General features: G+C 32.7%; 1 protein-coding gene and 2 long non-coding RNA genes across 9 annotated transcripts in view; 2 read left to right on the top strand and 1 right to left on the bottom strand.

Moving 5' to 3' along the window:
- LOC124408381 overlaps positions 1–4,360 on the top strand; it is a 164,644-nt gene extending 160,284 nt beyond the window's left edge. For 6 of the 7 annotated variants that reach the window (XM_046885284.1, XM_046885286.1, XM_046885289.1 and 3 more), the window contains 4 exons: positions 56–445; positions 550–633; positions 1,505–1,662; positions 2,636–4,360. In XM_046885284.1, the coding sequence (XP_046741240.1) occupies positions 56–445; positions 550–633; positions 1,505–1,662; positions 2,636–2,894 (891 nt within the window). In that variant the 3' untranslated portion in view covers positions 2,895–4,360. The remainder of the gene's footprint in view (positions 1–55; positions 446–549; positions 634–1,504; positions 1,663–2,635) is intronic. The other variant, XM_046885290.1, reaches the window with a different exon arrangement.
- Positions 1–8,552, bottom strand: part of LOC124408384 — a 22,543-nt gene extending 13,991 nt beyond the window's left edge. The window contains exons 1-2 of the long non-coding RNA XR_006929415.1: positions 8,444–8,552; positions 2,245–2,252 (exon numbers count right to left, since the gene is read on the bottom strand). This is a non-coding gene — a long non-coding RNA (uncharacterized LOC124408384). The remainder of the gene's footprint in view (positions 1–2,244; positions 2,253–8,443) is intronic.
- Positions 5,853–14,889, top strand: LOC124408383. The gene is made up of 3 exons (XR_006929414.1): positions 5,853–5,865; positions 10,013–10,017; positions 11,907–14,889. It is a non-coding gene; the product is annotated as an uncharacterized LOC124408383 (long non-coding RNA).
- The last annotated feature ends 2,071 nt before the right edge of the window (positions 14,890–16,960 follow it).

Genomic DNA, 16,960 nt, shown 5'->3' on the forward strand with positions numbered 1-16,960 from the left:
TGTTCTTCGAATGCTCAATTTTGGAATGTTTTTTGTTTTTTTTTGCTCTACTTAGGAAGCAATGTTGAAGCTGATGAGACCGACTCCTTCTCTGCCAATGGGACATCCATTGCTCAGCTACGAGTACCACGAGTCTGATCGGTGGACAGCCCACGAAATGGACTTATTCTATCAGAGTTTATCGAAACGGAATAAAGATTTCAGGGGGATATCTCGTGACGTTGGAAGCAAGTCCGTTAAGCAATGCGTGCAATTTTACTACCTCTGGAAAAAACTTTGCCCTGATGAGTACAAAAGAATAAGATCCCGACATGGAAAACCAAAGATCAAAATTGAAAATAAAGATATTAAAGATTGTAAGGATACCAAGGAACTCAGAGACGCAATTGCGTCTGTAACGGATCTCGACTTTAGCGAAGAAAAATCAATTCTCCATCGCACCCTGGTTAGCCGCTGATTATACACAGTATTGTTGTTGGGAATTTAAATGATACTTGAAAATATATTGATTCGCCACTCGTTTATCATATCAAAATATTATTCTCTCAGTTGCAGACTAACGAAAGGGAAAGCTCGGCCACGCTGACAACCAGCGAAGGGGAACTGAGATTGTTCGCCTATGAATGCCCTGATGTGAGTTACCGTTATACGTACTAATAATAACGGTTTATCTGCATTTCTTAATATTCCTTGCTACTCGCAATCTAATTATTTATCATATTCGATTAAATATCCGTCCAACTGTTTACTACTTTATCTAACATCATTTATATTGTTCATCTTTTCTCAAAACGTTACGTATCATTGTGTACATTCGCGCTGGCTTTCGTGTCGACTTTCTTAGCTAAATCAAGCACTCACGTTACATAAAATAGCGTTATCGAGAATGCAGTTATTTTGTGTATTATCCGATGGACATTCGAAGCACCGTCGTAATTCTGTTTCGAACATTCTAAGAACTAGTTTATACGTTGAACCTTTTTTGAACGAGTTTCCAAATTCGTGTACCGTCACGTAATTTCCAACACATTACAAATGAATTATTAGACATTTGTAGCTGTGTAGAATATTTTCCATTCGTTATAAGGCAAGTTTGCCGCGAATTATGACGAATTGTTACACATTATATCTGCTCCCGAGCCTCTGCCAAATACCTTGCATCTGTATACCTGTAAAATTTATCGACAGAAGACTCACGTTTGTACACTTGGTGGGTATGAAAACCTGTACATACATACATGCATTATATATATATATATATATATACAGATATATATATATATATATCTTCTTTTTCATGTGAAAGTTGAATTGTCGCATGTAGTTCGATTATTGTGAATGCTTTCTTAATATGCTTATTATTTGACGAAGAAGTTAAAAAAAATAAAAACCTGACAGTCGCGGGTAAAGTAATGAAATCGATTGTTGGCGTTGTCATTGTTTGTCGTTGTTGTCGTTTGGTTGTGTTGTTTATTTTGGCTTTGTGTTTTCTTTGTGTTATCAGAGCTTTAGCGGAAGTGTAACAGTAACGATGGCTGGAAGCACCCAAACTGGCCAAACCGGTCACGTCACAGCCAACACCAACTCACAAACTCACACTAGTTCTGAGCATCTACCACCCGTGCCCACCCTACTTCACTACCCCTGCAAGATTTGCGGGAAGTAAGTCTCTAATCTAATCTAAATCAAACCATTTCCATAACTTATATTACATTCAGGTCCAGACATATTATTGGCTAATCTATTCCTCGGTGTATATGAAAACTGGATGTACCTTGCTGCAGGCATTGCGACGTTAGACTTGGTACCCAGAATTAGTTATGAGCCATACATCCGATTTAATTCGTATTATAAGCACAATTAGCAACACATTGGAAACGAAACGTGTATAACTTTTGTAAGTTATGCTTTTTGTTGAGATTTTGGTTTACCATTCCATTAAATTTAGAGCCTTAGCATGGAAAGAAACGTAGCTGCAAATACCAAGACTTCCGGATTGAATTCCATTGGCGGTGTCAAACGGATAGCGTGGCAAAAAATACTATCTTCGAATCTGACAATTTTTGATAATTGTACCCTACATTTTTACAATGGAAATCTACGATTATCGCCACTTTGCGCTTACTGTCGAAGACTGACTCGTTTTCTTTTTACAATTACCCTAATGAGTATGCTATTGAATAGCATGCGATTTTCATTAATATGCCTTGTTTATGATTCTCAGCTATACGTACATATTTATACTCACACGTCTCCATCACATAATATAATATAAATCTTCGTTCCATGAGGTTTCTGCACAATCCAGCTGAATGTTCATCAAAGTTTATATTATATGTTACCTACCTGTTCTTAATTTTATATTAAATCAAATGAAACATGAAATGTAGAGCAGCGTTCGCGTGTTCGCTCAGCAAGAAGTTTATTCATCGATTACATAATATTATTATACATTGATTCGCATGTATTCACATTATATGAATATGCCAAATACTTTATATATCTGCTTGTTTAATAGAGCCATTTTATTTTTATCATTGAGCAAGCGGTTTGTAATGTAATCCAATGCCAGAGACCACGCCGATGTGTCAATGATATCATTTATCATGTTCCTTGTTTTCTTGTTTTCTTTCAGAGTTTTCAACAAAGTGAAAAGCAGAAGTGCACATATGAAATCTCATCGTCCAATACCCTCCCCAGATTCAATGGCTCAAGAATCTAAGCGTAGTGCTGCAGCAGTTCAACAACAAAATAATCAGCAACAGCAACAATCAAAGCAATCGCAGGATTATCAGTACACGACGACGCTGACAGCGACAACAAATAGTGACTCCAATGCGCTGAATTGTGCAAATCATTTATGGCACAATCCTGCGAGACTCAGGCCACCTTAAGAATAATGAAACGAAGAAAGATGTGAACAAGAAAACGAACCAGTCGACAACGTAAAGTTTAGTTACCCAACGAAGGCTGTAATGTTTGGAGAGACGAATGTCACAACTTGTATTAAGCAGAAATCTAACGGTGCGATTTCAAAACTGTATTCCAATATATTGGACCCAAATTTGATCTGTGCAGGGTGCGGTTCTTACTTTTTTTTAACTCTCTTTTCTTTCTTTCTTTAGTTATTTATTGATTCAAAACTCCGACTCGAATTATTCAAACACGGTTTTTGTCAAAGGATAGCAATGAAAAGAAAAATTTAAACTCGTGACATATACGAACACTCTAGGCCTAAATAATAGTTTAGTTCTCCTACTTCTCCGCCGTCCCCTCTTTCTACCAAAAATTGAGAGTATTTATACTGCACCGATACCGTTTAAATGTACATCTATTAGCGAAACGAAATGTTTGCATAAAAATGATGATTTTCGATTAATGAATTGGACAATTCACGAAATTGTGGAGTGTAATTGAATAATACCTGTACATAATATTACTACACCACAAGACAAAAATATCGGGGCATTTAATGGAGAAACAACATCCAGAAAATGTAAACTTGCTTCGGGAATGAATTCGGCGGTAGAGAAATGGAGATGAATGGATAAACGTTGTTATTGAAAGGAAATGATGATAAATTTTTAAACGAAGGATGTGAAAATGTGACAAACCTCTATTGATGATTTAGATAAGCGTGTTATACGCGGTAAGCAAAACTCAACGGTCATGAAATACTACCGAGTGAACGTGCACACTGTACGTATACTACGAAAGCTGTGCCACAAATAGAGACACTGTACGGTTACCTGTTTAGTATTTTTTATTCTAAAGAACTTTTACGTTGTTTTTCCTTGTGAGATAACTGACTCGTGTGCTCAATCGTCTTCTACGTAATGTAATGTAAAATCGACCCTGTTAATTGTTGTAAACTATCAATCGCCTAAGCAGCCGTACTTAGTTGTTGTGGAATTAGAAACCAAAAAAAAAAAAAAAAAAATTCTACAGAATTCAATAACGTTTATGGTATCCGTGATCAAGTTATGGTTTATAATATTTTACTTCTCCTCTCATGCTTATCGGATTCAACGTCTGCAGTTACATGTTAGACATTAATTTGCATAGGTTGCCGTATGACGCGATCGTTCAAGCAATACGGCAAGCATATCACAATCATTTTCGTATTACGTAAATAAGGGAGCCACCATTCGGTTGGGAAAATTTGTTATACATGCGTCGTAGTAATACCATTAGTTGGAACTCTTCATACTTTATTCGCAGTCAAGGCGAACTGCATAATAATATTAATCCGGTAATTTACCAAGTATCGATTTGTTAAAACGCCCGATTCTGTTACCTTTATCTCTTATTATAACACACTAAAATTATGATTAAATAGATTATAATATAAAAGAAAAAGTAAAATTTAATCAATAATTGATGTAATTTTAATATATATACACACACACATACACATATATATGTATATAAAATTTCTATAGCTTGTAGGATGATATTAGTTCTCTGAGAACATTGTTCAAGTTTCACTCTGCGGGTTTCGGCATTGCCGGCATTCGGTGTATAATGATAATAATAATAATAATAATATTAACAATAATAATAATAATATTAATAATAACGATAATAATAATAATAATGATAATTTATTGATACAAAAAACACGTGATACGTAATAATAATTATAATTGTAATGATTATTATTATTATGCGAATGGACAAATAATGACGATTATTATTGTTGTTGTTGTTCTTATTATTATTATTATGCACTTGAATTGGAAAATTCTTGATTAATATTATTACTTAACTAAATAATGACTATAGCAAATGACGGCGGTGACGATGATATTACTATATGTGTACATACATGTATACACGCCTGTACATATTCATAAATGTCTCTGTATGTATGTACAATGTGGATGACATTACTTAAATTTAAGTAAGATAATTTAGGATCGTTTTTAGGAGGGATCTGCTGTAATTATCGCACAGTTGACTTCGTTTTCTACATTACTGAGGCCTACGTGGTGATACTCTTGCGTGAACAATGAGAGGAAAAGAATGGTAATTTAAATTCCACGTTTTATTCATCATCTTCGGGGTACCTAACGACAATTACTTTCTTGCCTGTAACATTCTCATCTCAGAGATTTTCTACATTGCTTATACGCACACAAAATCCGCAGTCATTGCTCACATATTCCTAAATCAAATTTGAAATCTAACGAAACACGTCGTATTTTTACTGTCGGGTACATCGTGTGATGATAGATATTCAATAACCGCATAGTCTCGTTACGAAAGTGTGAGAGAGAAAAAGAGAAGAAACCACTGTCTAGCAAAATGGCATTTGTATTTGAAACCTTATACAAAAGAAATTAGCTCAAATGTAAGTGATTTTACGTAAAATGATAGTGTACATAGTAATAGACAAATGACAGAAATTAGTTGAAAAAATTGTACTTCAAGAACTCAATTGTTGATTAAGAAGTTTGCCCATCGTAGGTACCGTTATATATTTTTATCTTACGGACATTGTTATTCATCCATTGTTAACGCTCTTCTCCTTCCGCATCTTATACTTATTCTTCTGCTTCTTCCTGTTCTTCTTCTTTTTTTTCTTCTTTATCTTCTTCTTCTTCTTCTTCTTCTTCTATCATCCTACTACTTCCGTTATATACATATACTTATCTACTTTTATCACTTAAATTAATGACGTTGTATGTTTAAAAAAGAAATCTTCTCAATTTAGCTGTGAGTGAGTTGTGAGTATGCTTAAAAATAATCTGTGAATCAAAGAGTGATCCTAAATATTAATTTAGGTTATTTTCCTCTACTTTTTAATAGGTAATAACGCGACGGTCGAAATTTCCACTATTTATGTAAAATGCATTATGAATCGTTTAATGGTTCCTGATGCAGACGCATATTTTTCACGTGGCAGTGCGGGTAATCTCATACTTTTATGACTTGAGATAAGCTTCACGTTTTGAATATTCCTTTTTCATTTCACGGAACCTACGAAAAAAAAAAATAATTAGAATTTTAGTTGGAATAATCACGTCAGATCTCTGGAAATCTAATTGGTCGCATCCTCATTCTTAGAAATTTTTATTGGAATATATTAATACATGGAATAGCATAAAGATTATAATCGCACTGCGACGACAACTTTTATAAAACCATGTCGACCGCATAGTACATTTATTCATATAATTTCATAATAATGTATTTATCTTCTGACTAAATTTATCGAACTAGTCAGGCACATAGAGTAAGAGGATTCATTAGCAAATACTGTTCTCCTGAAATTTGAAAATCTAGTATAAAGAAAAATGGCCCAGTCACTGCGAATCGTTCATTTTTCGGATCAGTTGCAGATATATTGATACGTAATAGACGGAAAGCGCGGAAAAACACGCGTCAATCAAAGTTTCTGTAAAATGGTCTTATAAATCGAATAAGATGTGTATGTAAATCGAATTCTTTCACTCTAATTTAGAAAACATAATACCGCAGTTTCTTCCAAATTAATTACTTGCTAAACGTTGATGCGTTATAAAATATTTCGTTGTACTGTTTTATTTATTTCAAACTATTATTTTTACATACTATTTTACCCATACGCTTTCAAGATTAACGTCGACGCTCCCCAGTCTCAATACTTCCTTGCAATATCAAATTGACGGTTTTTATTTGCTACTATGGTTGTTCGGTTCAAACGAACATTAGGAATGTGATCTTTGTAACAGCTTCCAGCAGCAAGTGAATAATGTAAAAACATAGATCTGTAAATGTGCTACGAAATGATAGATTGTAGAACCTTACACTTTAAAACTAGTTTATTTAAGAAAATAAAAAAAAATTGTTATCGACTCTGAAAATATGGGTTTGAAAATAGATTGAATAATAAAAATGAAGAAGAAAAAAATTAGCAAACATATCATTTAAGACAATACACTTGTTACAGAAACTAAGTTTCTACCTTACTATTGTAATTACTATTGTACGTAAAAGTAACTGTTATAATCAGACTCGAGGGTTCGGTAAGATTTGAGTAACTAGCAGTAAATTTTATGGCATACGTTTAACACTTATCTATTTCCAGAATAAATTCATGCAACAGTGTATGGATTACCTATGTCGACATACTTTCCATGAATTTTACACCGTTAGATTCTTCTTTCGACAACAAGAAACGAAACTTTGGGAGTTGTATGAATTTCCTAATCGAAATTATTTTAACCCCTTTACTCTGGACTTAGAAAATTGTGCAAAGCTCACGCTAAGAAGTAATAAATATAAATTGCTGGAGGCTGTTGACTTAGAAGAGAAGAGCGAGTAATTGTAGTTAACGAGAAAGCCATACCTATGAAACAGTGTGACGAAGATATATTGCATGAATTGTACAATTGAGTCCCTCCACGTCACAAAAAAACACAAAAACACAAAAAAAAAAAAAAAAAGTCATATAGCATCGGCGGTATATATGCATATGTATATATGCACAATATGTAGGGCTGATGCATATACATATTTATATATATTATCCTGTACTTATTATAAACTGATAAATATGTGATGTATTTAAATGGTATGTGGTATATATGGTAATACATATATTTGTATATAGGCGGACCCGTGCCATCAACTAGTGGGTTGTACCGATATTATCGAAACTTTCACAGATTCACAAAAGATATATTCGCAGTGTGGTCTTAAAGTTAATGGATTCAGAGCCCCGTTTATATGCTGCTAGTTAATCGTAACATCGGCAATACGCAGATCTCGATTTTGTCAATAAGCCTTTCTCCGTTACGGAAAATTATTCATAATTTCTCTGATGGCAACTCTTCGTCATTTTACTATGCTCAAATCCGGCTGTTATTGATTATCCTTACTAAATGTTATTGAAACTTTAATTGCCGTGTATTAATTTCAAGTTTTATGATATTGGAATGAGGAAAAAACACAGTCGTTAAATACGGTGGTTAAACAAGAAAAGGCAAACTAGTGCCAAATATTTTGAAGGATGTCTGTGTATGTCACCGAGAGAAAATTAAAAGAAGGAAATTGATACGAGAAACACTGCATCGTGTAATTTCTCTACATCCAATAACTGTGACTACCAATTTATCGCACATTAATTGATTGGCTCATCTCTTATTCACAAACTAAATTACATCAGCGACACAAGATATATCAGGCATAGAATTCGTGTAATAAATTATCGCAATACATATCTGTGAGGCATAGCGCAAAACACATTCGAAACCTCTTACGAATAAAAGAAACACTAGTGCGTTCTTAACTCATGATATTTATAGATTGTCGAAAAAGTCTGCTTTCCCCTAACAGATACCGATTACCCGAAATTATCTAATAACTACGTAGCGTTTTAATCGTTCCATTGAAACCTCGACCCTATGCCTCTAGGAACAAATTAGTATTTTACAATGAAACACAAACACAAACGTACGCAGAGAAAGATATTTCATTTACTTTTGTTCAAAGACTGTAAACAATTTTCGATAAAGCAATCTAAATTACCACTCTAACTGCTCATATGTACGCGTATTTTTTTGCAATGATGCAAGAAATATATATACATATATGTATTATATATATTGGTACAACTCGATGAAGAAAGTGTAGCGTGGTTATACACCTGAGGAATGTGCTCAAAATACTGTATTAAAGAGAAAAAAAAGTCTACTAAGGAAAAAAAAAAACTCGTCATCGTTTATGCAAAAAGAAGAGAAAAAAAAAATGAAAAAAAAAACTATTTGAAAAAAAATGCTCTACTCTTAAAGATTGGAGATTTATTATAACTTATTGATATTGTAAGCTATATTGTCCTATATTATCTATTATCTACTTTAATGTCTATCTACACACTAACATGGATCTTTATAATCCTCTATTCGATGTTAATCTATTCTCTATTAACTTTTACTATATTAAACCCTATTCTTAATAGGATTTTTTAATACCGTAGAAAACCTAGCCAGCTGTTGTATCACCGCGCGTATAAATTTTTACTCCCCGATTGAAACTTGGCGTTGTTTATTTTTTTATGTCTTTTTTTTTTTACTTCATTTTCTCATCACAATTCACGTACAAATAACAATATCAACGTCTTACACATTCAAATTCGTAAATAACACACGCGATGATCGGATGTCCTGCACGATCATGATCGCTGCATACACTCGTACGCACAAATTTAAAGATTTCGTTTTTATTACTAACTTTTATAGTATAAGATCGCTCAAAAATCTATGGCAATCATGTTTTTATAATTTATAATTGACGCTCATGACTTTACTACAGCACTGGTTGAAAAATCGTCGTCTTCCACCTGCAGGCATATCTACCTGTTGATATAATTGATAGTGGCATTTTCAAGGGACTATAACTCAATACCTGAGATACCGTATTTACAGTTATAGGACAACTTTGAACATCGCTGCAGCGGTTGCAGGTGAAAGAATTTACTCTCGGTTTCATAAGTATGTAGATCGATATTAAGGGGGTCCTCTGGTCTAGAGGTCTAAATCTTAGGCATTTTTCTAAGTGAGATAGAAAGGAAATAAAAAAAAACATTTTTACCATCCATATTCTTACAACACCTTTATCGATGTTTCGGGAATACAACAAAAATTCATCAAAGAAAAAAAAAATCAAAAATACGAAAAGTTAAAGGGTGGTAAAGTGGGGACTACAGAAAAAAAGGCGCGTCCTGGTCGACATGTTTTTGACTCTTGTAGTGTTCCGAAATAGAAAATTCAAAGAAATTCTTCATTAGTAAAGACGTCTCGAATGTCCGGAGCATGGAAAGAGAAAAAAAATTTTTTTTACGAAATGCCGACGATTTGAAAAAAAAATTTCCGAATTTTTTAAAGATAACAAATTTTTTTTTTTTTCAATCCGTGCTTCCAACCATAGTGGGATAAACAAAAAACATTTCCACTAATCTTCAAGTAAATCGGTCTATCAGAACTTGAGATATCGTGTCAACCGTATCGAAAAAAGTAGTTTCGAGAAGAACGCGTTTAAAGATTCGTTCCGGCTGGACCGGTTTAGTTGTCGCGTCACAAAAATAACTGTAACTTCGAAAATAATTCAAATTTCCAAAAATCCTCTGAGAGACTTCTTCTTACAGGTCTAAACTTTAAAAATATAGAGAAAAAAAACGATTTTTTTAAATTTCTAGACCAGAATACCCCTTTAACACTACTGTCAGCAATATTCGTTATTGCTCCTTTATGAGTTGTAACTTTTCTGCTCAACTAGTTTTGTATTATTGATACGATGTTACCACGATATTATCTTTTTCTCTCTTGATATATACTACTTATATTTGTATTATAAAACTACGTGGAAGGGGGTAAAAGAAATAATAAGATAAAACTCAACACACGTATAATTGTTGATCCGACACTATGTTGTCTAATTTTATTCATTGAATTATCTTGCTCAAAATATTGGCCACTGGCAAACCATTGGCAAACAAAACTAATAAAATATAATAAAAATGATAAATCTAACGTTACATAAATCGCTCAAAACTCGGTGCCATGTGTAATATATTATTGCTTTTAAATTCCCACAGTCGATGTTGCCTACAGCTGGCTAGTAATGTACAATTTTATTATCTAAAACAATTTTGCGTTATGCGTTACAGTTGTTTGTCAAAAACTGCATCACAATTGCATCTGCGATTAGCTTGCTTCCGTACATCGTATAGTTCGAACGCGAGGGTGATGGTGAAAAAAAAAAAAAAAAATATTACTATCATTATTCTACCTGCATTTCATTCATTGTCAGCTCAATATTATCGCAGATTTTTTACTATTCATATTTATACACCGAACTTTGCATCTGCATCTACTGATTTCATCGATTCGAAACGCTTTTTTTTTATAAACATATACAAGGTGAGACATGCGTCGCGATGTAACCTACATCCTTATTATAATAAGTGTGAAAATTGTACGATTCCAAAAATTATTATATTCATGGCTGAATGATTGGTGTGACAAACAAGTGTAAAGCATTAAATGAGTAAACCATTCAGTCAATTTGAACGGGGATGTGGTGGCGGGAGTTGCACGGAGATAATAATTTAAATTATGTGGGCTTGGGTAAGATTTAAACACATACGCATTGCATAAAGGAAGTAAAATTTTGATAACTCGACTACTCGGTGGCCTAAGGAATATTTATTGCATCTTCGCTGCATCCGAGTTAATATCTTCCAAGGAAGAAACTAAAAAACATATTTATAATTACGTCAAGTACTAAAGAGGAATAAGATGAGGAAATAAAAACAAAAAAAAAAAAAAAAAAGAAAGAAAAGAAATAAAAAAAAAAATTAGCGAGGCCTAAAACAAAAATGAATAAACTAATTACATTGAGAATCTACATAGAGTTAATAAATCTAATTATTAACTAAATGTATAACAAACTACAGATCGGTCTAAAGTCAGTCGGCTTAGCTAGGGCAACGAGTATCTGTGCATCAGTATTATATTTAAAAACAATACTTACATGTGTATATATATATACATACGAACACACACATTATACATACATTGAATTGGTACGTATACTATACATATATCGCATATTACATCTATACATAACACACACACTCGCTATTCTATATATTGTATAATATACACACACAACGTAAAGTGATTAATTGATTACTTCACGAGTTCTAAATTATAATGTCGATGTTGTCTGTTAATAAGCAATGCTTTTACTCCTGGGATCGAGGTTTTCGTATTTTATTGAATTTTCCCCCACATGTTTCCGGGTTAGTGCAAACAGCCGTTTCGCCTATAAGTAATAGAGTTCGCAGGGAATAACGAAGGGTTAATTGTTTCTAAATTCACTGACGAGTTGCGTGATTATTCAATATTTTTCAACTAAAGGATTATTATTTCTGATAAATACATCTAAGATCGGGTGCAATTTTACATGTCACTTGGGTGCTAAGCGGATGAAAATAATCAGGGGTGTATGATAATTTAGCTTATGCTTATATGATATACGTCAGTCGAGGAAATATAAAATACGAAAACTCTCTGTACCACGGAAATAAAGAATAAATGCCATTCAACTACTACGATAAACATAATAGGGATAAAGAAAAAAAAAAAAAAGAAAGAAAAAAATACAGTTGTAATACTCAGATGTAATATAAATAATCTAATCGTCATTTATGAAAGATATTATACATCTATATGTGCATATATAATCGGTGTATGTATGTGTGTAAATGTACATAGGTATGTACATATACATATATGCATAAACATGCGAAAACGTGAAATATTATATATGTACATTATAGTATATGACTATTTTCTTCTATGGATATTGTGAATGATTGATGTGCGTGTTACGTCGTCCACGTTCAAGGCATATTGCAATCGATCTAAAGAAAAATTGGAAGCAAAATTATCGTCAAATAAAGTGTTAAATTGAAACAATCGAATCAAGTGACGTTAAAGAAAAATATCTGAGAATTTATTTCAACAGAATCATTTGGTTTTCTTCGTTTTCCGATACACGTATACAATTAGACAAAAGATTGCTTTTCTTTTACATTAGCTGCATACAGCGCATAATTAGATTAACAAAAAATTCATAACGAACAGCACCGCGATAGCAGTGTGCCTTAACGATGGCTATCTCAGCACCGAGTTACGCTAAAAAAAAAAAAATAAATGAACTCAACTAAAATACTAAAAATAATGATGAAATAAGTAAATTATATATAAAAAAAAAAAAGAAAAAACACATAAAGCGTATGAAACAAATGTATGATGTGTAAGCCAAGTGCCTTGTGTTCTGGTAAAACTAGTCGTCGACCTCTATCTACGATATATCGAAAAAAAAGAAGTAATACTAATATAGCAATGATGACAACAGCAACTACAACAACAACAACAACAGCAACAACAACAACAATAATGATGATGATGATGATAATAATAATAATAATAACAACAATAACAATAATACTGAACTATTAAAAGCTTGATAAATTAAAAATGAAATATAAAAATCAATTTAGTATATTGTGTAAGTACTTGCCAAAATCAGTGCAAGACGTACAGATGTGTGTTTTCAATGGGGAGATCATGTAATACCCTTTTCCAATGCCTGGACCCATACCCATGTACCCATGAGGGTAAAAATATAGAAAGATTGAAAAATCGAAGGACTACAAGATCGAATTTTCAAAGAAGCCATAACTCAATTTATGGAATTTGAAAATTTTGAAACTCGAAATATGGAGAAGTACAAGATTAGAAAGGTTAGGCTATAGACTGCCAAACTGTAGAATCGTTAGAATTTTTCTCGACAATGTAGAATCGCATAGAGATTCTCGATTATTACTCTGTTTCACGTTTTGATCTTTCTGTATTTCGACGATCTATATTTTCAATATTCTGCGCTTGAACTTTCGACGTTTTAAAATTTTCGCATTTATGAAAATTCGATATTCCGGTCCTTTTATCAAGCGGTAATTCTAGTTTTTTTTTTTTGTTCTTTTCTTTTCTTCTTACCTCTACCAGAAATTAAATCTAATGAAACCTGAAATTTCGTTCAAATCATTTATCGCAAACGCACATCTAAATACGTAACGTTTTTGCTTCCAACGCGTTTTCACACTTGACACGTCACACTTACTGGCGAAAAAACCTGCTGCGAGGCTCTACATTAAAATCCATCTACCTAATCGCATAACGAGTGAAAACCTCCGCAGGTATAAAGTATTTTTATGCAAAAATCGTTGCACCTAAGTCCCTGCCCTTATAAATGGATCGTGAGTGTTTCTATTATGTGCCCAAGCGTGTGTTGCAGTGAAATGAATTCACCATATTATATATCTTCACGGTTGATAAAGTTATACCTATTTACTATGTAAGCTATAGAACAATTAAGGTGTTAAATGAGTTCTGAATCATCGACAGTTGAATTACTTGTAATAAATTACACACTTATATCGCGTATCTGTAACTCAGTAAGTGGAGTGACAAGTGAGTGCTAGCCTGCTAGATCAGTCTAGAAGAATGAATGCGTGCTATTTTCATTTTATTCTTTCTTTCTTTCTTTCTTTCTTTCTTTCTTTCTTTCGTTCTTACTTTCCTTATTCCCTTACTTTCTCTCCTATCACTTTCTCATTTCTGTAAGTGAAACACGAGGATAAACATTTAGCATAGGTACCCCTGAACAAAGGGGTCTTTTTCATTCAATGCAGGAATTGTTTCCGCGTTGTGATAAAATATATTTAATGTCTTTTCTAATCGTTATTCTATGTTTAAAAACATAACCAAAAGGAAAAAAAAAAACCTAATAAAACATTGATAATATAAAAATTGAACAAATTAAATAAATGAAAATTATACTATTACTATATATATTATATATATACCATAGCTATCTTTACAAGGAATTGATGTACATAATTACGATTCTGTAGTCACTAAGAATGCTGAGAGCTTTTGCGAGATGACAGACCCTGAAATGCACATGTGGGTGTATTTTTGTTACCGTTACTTTATTTTAAACTTGCATTCAATTACGTAATGAATTCATAATCATTATTGTTAATTTTACTATTATTATTCTCATTTTTGTTGTTGCTGTTGTTGTTGTTATTGTTGTTGTTGTTGTTGCTGCTGCTGCTGCTGCTGTTATTCTTACTATAATTTTCACCACTCTCCGTACTACTACTACTACTAATTGCTATCATTATTGGCAATGTATTTAAAATCTAATACACAATAATATTTTTAACTTCTCGCGAATCTATAGGTATGTACTTAGGTGGGAGCTGAAATTTGATTAGAGAAGCGAAAATATTAATTCTCTGCCGTACTTTTTGATGATTTGAAAAAAAGTTTGCACGCCGGTTTTTTTTTTTTTTTCTTTTTTTTTTTCAATCGTCACGGTATACCGATCCGTTGTATAAAAATTCGATCGCCTGATTCGTGCCAATAAGGATTTTTAAAGCATCAAAACTGTAACATAATTATATGTATATGTATGTAGATAAAATCGAAGAAATAAAGACAAAGATAAATAATGAAAAGAAACAGTTATACCTGAGAAAAACTGCGCCTCGCGAATTACGTGCAGTTGCGCATATGAATATATGGATGAAAAAGGCCCCTATATTGACAATCCTGTAGTTAGGAATTAGAGGAATATAATATCTATCTATCAGTGTGTCAGTTGTATGAATGCATACTGCGAAAGTATTAAGTCGTAAGCAAGTTATTACCTACCTAATTATTACACCCGGTATATCCGCGTATTAAATAATATTGTAGTTCCTCGTATAAGATATTTTCTTGTCATTCTAACACAATATATATATATATATATACATACATATATACGTGATAACATCTATCAATGATATATGTATTTATATACATATACATTTATAATTGAACATGTTATTGTTAATTGTGCGTAGTGCAAAATATAAACAATCATTATAAGCGGACATAATCAAATCTGTGTATTTGTATAAAAAGGATAACTATAAATATATATGCAAATACTATGTGACTACTAAGTCTTTGTTTATATCTTTCTCTACTTGAACGCTAAATTGAAACACACAACATTTACTGTAATATACACTGTAAAAAAAGTAATATCCTTCCTACGTGACGTGAATTTCTATAACTATTTTACTTCGTATATTTACGAACCGTAATCACCCACAAATAGAAGCGAGAGAGAAAAATTCTTATAACGGCGAGGCTGATATGTGTTATATGGCAAACGTGAAAATACGCGAATGAGAAATTCGGACAAGTTGCATTGGTGCGCGAATATGATTGATGTGAGAAAAAAACATTGCATTGCAGAAAAACCAATCCGCGTACAACAAATCTAGTTTCATCGTATCTTAAGTATGATTTTAAGAAAATATATTATTACATTCATTGTTCTATTATATATAAAGTATATACGAATGAATAAATGAATAATTACAGTTTAAAGAATTGAGCACAATCACTGTAAGCGAAAAGAGATGGAATGAAGCGAGAAACCGAATGAGATAGACAGAAAATAATCGTCACGAATCCTTATTGAACGTGTAACGTCGTAGGTATTATAGACTATCGAAATACTCGACTCGTAAACTTTATTAACCATTGATCACGGTCAGGTGCTCAAAGCAATTGATCATTTCTTTATACGAGGGTATAAACGAAGAGTAAAAAATTTCGACGTTTCATCATCGATAATAATTATTATATTGTATACCTACCTGGAGTGTGTTGTACTTATATTCAGGTATTCTTGATAAATATTATACTTATATTACACGTAATCTCATTAGCGAAATCGTATTATAAATCTATATTCAAATGATTATAATGCACAAACACCGTTCAACAATAAGCATAGTGCCAATAAATTAAGACTAATCAAATCCTTAAATCAAACCGTTTGCGATCCTACATTATGTATATGAATATTAATAATAAATTATTATACAACAGCGTTGCATCCCAGTTGGGCAAAAGTCTGTGCGGAAAAATCCGTTTACCTATGTTTGAAAATATTCTACGTTCATACGCATATACATATAATACGTACCTAAAAAATTTCACCCAACACAAATGCAGGACCTTGAGCCAATTATTTGAAATTCAAATCGTTTTCCGCATCCGTAAGATAATACATAAATATATTTGGGTTAGAACTTTGGCATTGAGATGAGCCCGCAGACCCCAGGTCAGGATTTTGGGAAGTCTGCAGTACGTACGTGTTACTGCGATTACATAATATTACTTGAACGATATACGGCGGTATGAATTGACGACTCGCTGCTGTATCGCGGCGAACGTGTAGCATGCAATAATACATGTATAAATAACATGATTAACCTACTCAATATGTGTCATAACTACATACATACATCATTTGCCACTTATACACTTTGTTGTAT

This window comes from Diprion similis, chromosome 7 (genome assembly GCF_021155765.1).
Source record: "Diprion similis isolate iyDipSimi1 chromosome 7, iyDipSimi1.1, whole genome shotgun sequence".
Lineage (NCBI taxonomy): Eukaryota > Metazoa > Arthropoda > Insecta > Hymenoptera > Diprionidae > Diprion > Diprion similis.